This window comes from Cucurbita moschata, unplaced genomic scaffold (assembly GCF_002738365.1).
Source record: "Cucurbita moschata cultivar Rifu unplaced genomic scaffold, Cmos_1.0 Cmo_Scf00029, whole genome shotgun sequence".
NCBI lineage: Eukaryota > Viridiplantae > Streptophyta > Magnoliopsida > Cucurbitales > Cucurbitaceae > Cucurbita > Cucurbita moschata.
In genome coordinates this window covers 2039896-2048331 of record NW_019268545.1, presented here as the reverse complement: position 1 = coordinate 2048331, position 8436 = coordinate 2039896, and the positions used below count along the sequence as shown (strand labels likewise).

Here is an 8436-nt window from a genome sequence, read left to right as displayed (position 1 = left end):
CATTTCTTGTAAAGGTGTGAAAATCTCTCCCTAGTAGCAGTGGGCTTGAACTGTTACAAATAATATCAGAGCTAGACATTGGGCAGTGTGCAAGCGAGGACGTTGGGCTCCCAAGGGGTTGGATTGTTAGATCCCCCATCGGTTAGAGATGGGAATGAAACATTCATTATAATGGTGTGAAAACCTCTCCCCAGTAGACGCGTTTTAAAACCGTGAGACTGGCAACGATACATAACAGGCCAAAACGGACAATATCTGTTAGTAGTAGGCTTAGGCTGTTACAAATGTTATTAGAGCCAAACACCGGGTAGTGTGCCAGTGAGGACGCTGGACCTTTAAAGGGGATGGATTACGAGATCCCATGTCGGTTGAAGAGGAAAAACGAAGCATTCGAGTTTGAAAACCTCTCCCTAGTAGACGCGTTTTAAAATCGTGAGACTGACAACAATACCCAACGAGCCAAAACGAACAATATCTACTAGCGGCGGACTTGGACTGTTGTTACCGGGTGTGAATGAGTTGATATATTATAATGTTTTAAAGTATGTAGTGCAATCATATTATAAAATAATAAAAAGGGATCCATAAGTCATATGATTTGAGAATGACCCTCTTAATAAGCCCTCTTACCTTCTCACTTCCTTCCTCTATTTAAGCCTTTCTCAACCTCCTTCCCTCACTCCAAATCAAACTCTCTTCTTCTCCTTCTCCAATTTTCTCTCTCTTAAAAAACCAATCTCTCTCTCTCTAACGAGGAACAATGGAGACCAATTGTGTTCCTAACGATGAACCCTTTTTGTTCTCTCAACGCAGCGTTTGGGTTAACGGTCCGGTGATCGTCGGCGCCGGACCGGCGGGGCTGGCGACGGCGGCTTGTTTGAGAGAACAAGGCGTTCCATTTGTAGTGATTGAACGAGCCGATTGCATAGCTTCGTTATGGCAAAAGCGGACTTACGATCGGCTTAGGCTTCATCTTCCAAAGCAATTTTGTCAGCTCCCTCGGCTTCCATTTCCTCAAGAATTCCCAGAATACCCTTCCAAGAAACAATTCATTCAATATCTTGAATCCTACACACACAAATTCGAAATTAAGCCACGGTTTAACGAAACCGTTCAATCGGCTCGGTTCGATCAGACCGGTGGGCTTTGGCGTGTCAAAACAGAGTCCAGTTCCGGTGAGGTTGAGTACGTTTGTCAGTGGCTTGTTGTTGCCACCGGCGAGAATGCTGAGTGTGTCATGCCGGAAATTGAAGGTCTTAATGAATTTTCCGGCGATGTTTTGCATGTTTCCGATTATAAATCCGGCGAGAGGTTTAAAGGGAAGAATGTTCTTGTCGTCGGATGTGGGAATTCCGGCATGGAAGTTTCTTTAGACCTTTGCAATCATGAAGCTTCTCCATCAATGGTGGTTCGGAGCTCGGTAAGAATCTCTAACAATATTTGTGGAACATATTTTGTCTTATAACTGTTCTTGTACTTTCTATTTCACTTATGTTTCTCGTTCATTTTTAAGCTCGGATTTCAAATGGGTTTTTCTTCGAATTTGATTTTGTATTACAATTTTTGTATTTTTAAGCTCGAATTTCAAATGGGTTTTTGTTCGAATTTGATTTTGTATTACAATTTTTGTATTGTTAAGCTCGGATTTCAAATGGGTTTTTTTTTGTTCGAATTTGATTTGGTATTATAATTGTATAGGTTCATGTTTTGCCGAGGGAAATTCTTGGGAAATCTACGTTCGAATTGGCTGTTTTATTGATGAAATGGCTGCCGCTATGGCTGGTGGACAAATTGATGTTGATTTTGGCATGGTTAGTGCTTGGGAGCATAGAGAAATATGGGCTAAAACGGCCATTAATGGGGCCATTGGAGCTCAAGAACACGACAGGAAAAACCCCTGTTTTGGACATTGGAGCACTTAACAAAATCAGATCCGGAGATATTAAGGTTGTTCCAGGGATTAAAAGGTTCAACAGAACGGAAGTCGAGTTCATCAATGGCGAAAAAATGAGCATTGATTCAGTACTTTTGGCGACTGGATATAGAAGCAACGTGCCATTTTGGCTTCAGGTGAGAAAGATTGAAACATTGGAATCTCCTTCATTTGTATAATCCTATGTCGTTAGTTGTTTTTGTGTTCCTTATAAAGACGTGGAAACCTCTCCTTAAAACGATATGGTAGCGAGAACGCTGGCCACCAAGAAGGGTGGATCGTGAGATCCTATATCAGTTGGATAGAGAACGAAACATTCATATGTGAAAACCTCTCCCTGTCTTAAAAACCTTGAGGGAAACTCGAGAAAGAAAGCCTAAAGAGGACAATATCTGCTAGTGGACTTTTACAAACGATATTAGAGCCAGACACCGAGTGGTGTGCTAGCAAGGACACTGGCTCTAAAGGAGTGGACTGTGAGATTCTCGCTAGTCGATGCGTTTTAAAAACTTTGAAGGGAGAGTCAAAAAAGAAAAGCCCAAAAAAGACAATATCTGCTAGTGGGCCATTATAAACACTGAGCGGTGAGCACCTTAAGCCTTCAAAGGGTGGATTGTGAGATCCCACATCGGTTGGAGAGGGAAACGAGCATTTCTTATAAAGATGTGAAAACCTCTTCCTTTCCTAACAAACATGTTTTAAAACTGTGAGGTTGACAGCAACAACAAACACTTTTATGTTTCAAAATCTAACGTTTGTTTCGGGATTGTTCGTTTCAGGAAAGGGAATTCTTTGGCAAAAATGGGTTCCCAAGAACACCATTCCCAAATGGATGGAAAGGAAAATCTGGGCTTTATGCTGTTGGGTTCACAAGGAGAGGGCTATCAGGAGTAGCCTCAGACGCCATTAAAATTGCCCAAGACATAGGCAGTGTTTGGAGAGAGGAAACAAAGCAGCAAAAGAAGAAGAACCCAATTGCTTCCTTAACAAGATGCATTTCACAATTCTAAACACAAAAACCCTAATCTCCATTGTTCATTCTTTTGCTGTAAATTCCAAATTCCACTGTAAAAAACCCAAAGGATTAGAGATAAATATAGACAGTAAAAAGGATGAAAAAAAAGCCCAAGTTTTGACTTGTTTTTTTTTGGGCATTTTTTGTTGATATATATATATATATATATATATATATATATATATATATTATATTAATAAATTTCATTTCATTAATCTAATCAAAAAACCACACAGATTCATGTTTGTTTTTTGTTGGCTCACTTGCTGCTGTCTCCCCCATTGAGCTACTTTGTTGGGGTGTCATTGTTTCATTCAACAGTTCCTTAAATAGAGCTTCTACACTTCAATGGATGGTCATGATCAATTAGGTCTTAAACTTAAAAAAAAGCTCTTTTTTTTTCTCTCTCCTCTCATTTTCAAGGTGAGAGGAGCGACGTGCCGATACGTCGTTGGACGATCGGGTCGGGTCGAGAAGCCCCACGAGATTCAATGTTCTCAGATTGCCAAGTTGCTCACAGGCTTCTATCAAAGGGTATCAGTTGATAGAGGTAGGACCATAGATAAATCAAGTGGAACTTAACTTCACAACCATTCTCTCTCTCTCTCTCTAAACTCTACATTAACTCTAGTTACTTTGAGTTTGACCATTTTGACTCGAAAGACGGGAGAAATTACGAGTAATACTCGACTACTAACTAGGCTACAACTCAATCACTGTCACGTAACAAACTGTTGTTGAAGTAGTAAGCTGAACGGTAAGAAATGAGTGCAGTTCACAAACATGAGACATTGTATCGGATAATCTTGCAATGTTAGATATAGATTTGAAAATCTCTCATAGTCAGTTCTATCATATATTTAAGAAGATAAACTTGTCTACAATATCGTGACAGTATGGTCGATAAGAACAGTGAAATTTCATTGTAAACAAAAATTAAAAACTTGGGTATAGTTCACAAGGCACTGACTCGAACAGGGTGTCTGAAAAATTGAAAACTTGGGTATAGTTCACAGGGCATCAGCTCAAACTGGATGTCGAACTTGAATCGAAGACATTCATTGTATTAAACTAACGTGATAACCAACTACACCATGACAACAATTGACTACTGAAATTTATAAACTTTCAATGACTCAAATGTTTTTGAGTTAGGCAAGCACATGTGAGACGGACTAGAAGGACAGCTTAGTTTCGTGAACAATCCAAGTGTCTAAGAGAAAAATGTGTCATTGAACAGTGTTTATGATCGTTAACGTGATCGTAATCTAGATTTTATCATATCGAAAACTATAGGATAAATTGTGGGTGTCACAATCATGAACATTGCTATGAAAATAAAGTATAGTACGTGTATAATACTTACAAAATAGGAAGGTCATTTTACAACAATGAAATGATTTTGATATAGGAAATGATGTCATGTAGTAGATAGAGAACAGTTGGACCATTTATTATGCAAAAACATGACATTATGAGCTATAACTTCCATCGTTACATCGTCATACTACTTCAAAATTAAATCGAAGTTTAAAAATCACTTTCTATAAAAAGATTAAAAATTTTCAATTATGAGTTATTGGCTAAAATGATCGAAGATTCAGAGTCGAGTCCGTCTTCCTCTCTAGAAATTGAGGGGTATTTTTGGAATTCTGCTTACCACCACACGGGTTTCTTACTATTAACGATGAATTTTGTAGATCTAAATCTTTGCTCACCTGAGCTCCAACTTGTAGAGGTGTAGATCTGAATCTATAACCTTTGATTAGTAATACAATATGTGTTACAACCCTCGTTGATTTCTTCACGAAGAGATTAGAAACTAAGCATGGAAGAATCTAGCTGAACCGGATCAAGAGTCGTAACTTAGTCTAGTTGACATTTTTTGTGAGATCCCACATCAGTTGGAGAGAGGGATGAAGCACTATTATAAGAGTATGAAAACCTCTCCCTAAAAAGACGCATTTTAAAAATCGTGAGGCTGATGATGATACGTGATGAGCTAAAGTGGACAATATCTGCTAGCAGTGGGCTTGGGCTATTACAGATGGTATTAGAGTCAGACATTAGATAGTGTGCTAGCGAGGACGTTGAGCCTCTAAGGGGAGTGGACTGTGAGATCTCACCTCGATTGGAGAGGGAACAAAACGTTCTTATATGGGTGTGGAAACCTCTCCCTACAAAGACCATTTTAAAAACCATGAGCCTGACGATGATATGTAACGAGCTAAAGCAGACAATATTGTATGGGTTTAGGCTAGTACATTTTTTTACTCGCCTCTGCCCCTTGCAATAAGGGCAACCCGTACATGCTTTTTCCTTTCGTTTAGCGAAATAACCTATTAGCTTTCCCGGGTCATAGTTTTTCCGACCTATTAGCTTTTGAAAGGGAGAGAGAAATATGATGAACTTAGACAAGAAAACAATTTCACATAAAATAATGTAAAGTGCTTCCGTTTGTCATATGCAATTAAATTTGGGCATTGCATTGCTTGAGAGTATCAAAAAGCCCACAAATAGAAACTACATGGCATGGCCTTGTTTGTCTCCTACACACTTATTCTTTAGAACAGCCCACATGAACGCTTGACTTAATCTAATGGTTTTTAAGCATTTGAAAAGTCATTCTAAACATTCCGAACATAATATTTTTTATCCTTAAATTTTGAGTGTATTTTTCATATTGTCCCTAAATTTCTTCATTTTACACATTTAGTCTTTATGAGTTTTTACTGTATTTGCTATCAGTTATTGCGGTTAGCTTTCACTCAAGTGACGAAAAATTAATCAAAAATAAGATGTAAAAAGGTAAATTTTTTAGATCATAGGAACTTAAAAGTTCAGGAAGTAAAAGTGTAATATTTCAAGACTAAAAGAGGCCAAATTGAAATTATACTAAAAGTTCAGGGTCTAAAATGAAAATTTTCATTCGAAAACGGACAAACGAAAATATGGGTTTCGAAGATAGTGACCGATATTCTCTCTTTTTTGGTTTTCTCACCCTAATAACTCAAAGTTTAGTGAGTAAAAGAGTAATATTTCAAAATTAGAAGAGACCGTATAGAAATTATACTACAAGTTTAGGGACAAAAAATGCAATTTTTCATTTGATAACGGAAAAACGAAAATATGGGTTTTGAAGATAGTGACCCATATTCTCTCTTTTTTAGTTTTCCCACCCCACTAACTCAATGTTCCGTGAGTAAAAGAGTAATATTTCAAGAATAGAAGAAACCGAATAGAAATTATACTAAAAGTCCAAGGACCAAATATGTAATTTTTCATCCGAAAACGAGAAAACAAAAATATGGGTTTTGAAGACAGTGACCCATATTCTCTCTTTTTTTCGTTTTCCCACCCCACTAACTCAAAGTTTCGTGCATCAAAGAGTAATATTTCAAGACTAGAAGAAACCGAATAGAAATTATACTAAAAGTTCAGGGACCAAAAATGTAATTTTTCATCCGAAAATGAGAAAACGAAAATATGGGTTTTGAAGACAGTGACCCATGTTCTCTCTATTTTGATTTTCCATCTACTAACTCAAAAATTCAATGAGTAAAAAAGTAATATTTCAAGACTAGAAGATACCGAATAGAAATTATACTAAAAGTTCAGGGACTAAAGATGCAAATTTTCATCCGAAAACGAAAAAACGAAAATATGGGTTTCGAAGATGGCGACCCATATTCTCTCTTTTGGTTTCCCCACTCGAGTAACTCAAAGTTCAACTAGTAAAAGAGTAATATTTCAAGACTAAAAGAGACCTGTTAGAAATTATATTAAAGTTCAGGGACTAAAGAGGTAATTTTTCGATTCAAGGACTAAAAATGTAATTTTTCAACCGAAAACGAAAATATGGGTTTTTGTAGATAGTGACCCTTAGGTTTCCCCACCCCCACTTTCTCAAGTTCTTCAAGCATTATCTACTTGAAGAAAGACTTAGTGCAGAGAAAAGGCATAACTACAACACGTGGGATACTCAATAATCTTGAATGAAATAACCCTATCAAAAGGGCCCAAATTTGTAGTGCCTTCACAAACCATTGAAGATGCATCTTCAGATAATTGTTCCTTCACATGTTATCTGTCTGCTATTCTTGCACCTCTATCTATCTTTTGATGAATATTATCTTTTCAATATAATATGTAATATGTAGCCGTTCAAGCTTACCGCTAATGGATATTGTCTTCTTTGAGCTTTCTATTTCAAATTTCTCTTCAAGATTTTAAAACGCGTCTACTAGGGAGAAGTTTCGACGCCCTTATAAGGAATACTTCATTCCCCTCTCCAACCAATGTGAGACGATCTTACAATCCACCTCTCCCGAAGGCCCAGCGTCCTCGCTGGTACACCGCTCGTTCCCTTCTCTAACCAATGTGGGATCTTACAATCCATCTCCCTCGAAGACCCAACGTGCTTACTGGTATACCGCTCGGTGTCTGGCTCTGATACTATTTGTAATAGTTCATCTCACCACTAGCTGATACTGTCTTCTCTAGGTTTTCCATTCTGGGTTTTCCTTCCATGTTTTAAAACTGGGAGAGGTTTCCACACCCTTGTAAAGAATGGTTCAGTCCCCCCTTCGACCAATGTGAGATCTTACCGTCCACCTCACTTCGGAATCCAGTGTCCTCATTGGCACACTGCTTGGTGTCTGACTCTAATACCATTTGTAACAGTTCAAGCTCACCACTAGCAGATATTGTCCTCTCTAGGTTTCCATTTTGGGCTTTCCCTCATGGAGAGGTTTCCACCCCTTGTAAAGAATGGTTCATTCCCCTCTCCAACCAATGTGAGATCTTACTGTCCACCTTCCTTCGAGATCCAGCGTCCTCATTGACACACCGCTCGGTGTCTGTCTCTGATACCATTTGTAATAGTTCAAGCTCACCGCTAACAAATAGGTTTTCCATTCTGGGCTGTCGCTCAATGTTTTAAAACGTGTTTACAAGGGAGAGGTTCCACGCCCTTATAAAGGATGATTCATTTTCCTCTCCAACCGACGTGGGACCTCACATGATATGATCTTAGTCTTTCCTTGCTTGATTTATACTTTATAATAAACAAGATATGATTCAAGTATAATCATGGAGTATCTCTCTTTTCAATCCATTAAGCTACTCCAAAATGGTACAGTTTTGTTGGTAGGAGTCTTGGATTTGTTTACCTAACACTTGCTTTCTTCATCAAATCATTGGTTTCTTCCTTAATTCACCATGTTTTTTCTATTGAACGCACAAATCCTTTCATTAGAGCCTTAAACCCTTGTGGGTTTTAGGTAAGTTGATCCATCTCCTCTTCTAGAGATGTTAAACACGACCTCTTTAAACTACGGTCACCGTCGAGATTATTTCAAACGATATCTATGGTTTCGTTGTCTTAACACGTCAATAGTCTCAGTTTCTTATCCATTAAAGTCGAAAACTTCTTAGCTGAACTGCTCCATCTTACCCATTAAAAGGGTGTTAGGAAGTGTTCGTCCGG

At 38.2% G+C, this 8436-nt stretch overlaps 1 protein-coding gene across 1 annotated transcript; it reads left to right on the top strand.

Moving 5' to 3' along the window:
* The first annotated feature begins 703 nt into the window (after positions 1–703).
* LOC111463996 (probable indole-3-pyruvate monooxygenase YUCCA8) lies at positions 704–3049 on the top strand. The gene is made up of 3 exons (XM_023108039.1): positions 704–1420; positions 1699–2070; positions 2713–3049. The coding sequence occupies exons 1-3, from the start codon at positions 761–763 to the stop codon at positions 2941–2943; spliced, it is 1263 nt and encodes a 420-aa protein (XP_022963807.1). The 5' UTR covers positions 704–760; the 3' UTR covers positions 2944–3049.
* The last annotated feature ends 5387 nt before the right edge of the window (positions 3050–8436 follow it).

What these genes read in the sequence shown, in the direction of transcription:
- LOC111463996 (XM_023108039.1), top strand. Translation starts at nt 761, where the DNA reads ATGGAGACCAATTGTGTTCCTAACGATGAACCCTTTTTGTTCTCTCAA. An exon ending in CAATGGTGGTTCGGAGCTCG is followed by an intron (nt 1,421 to 1,698) that starts GTAAGAATCTCT and finishes ATAATTGTATAG; the next exon opens with GTTCATGTTTTGCCGAGGGA. An exon ending in ACGTGCCATTTTGGCTTCAG is followed by an intron (nt 2,071 to 2,712) that starts GTGAGAAAGATT and finishes TGTTCGTTTCAG; the next exon opens with GAAAGGGAATTCTTTGGCAA.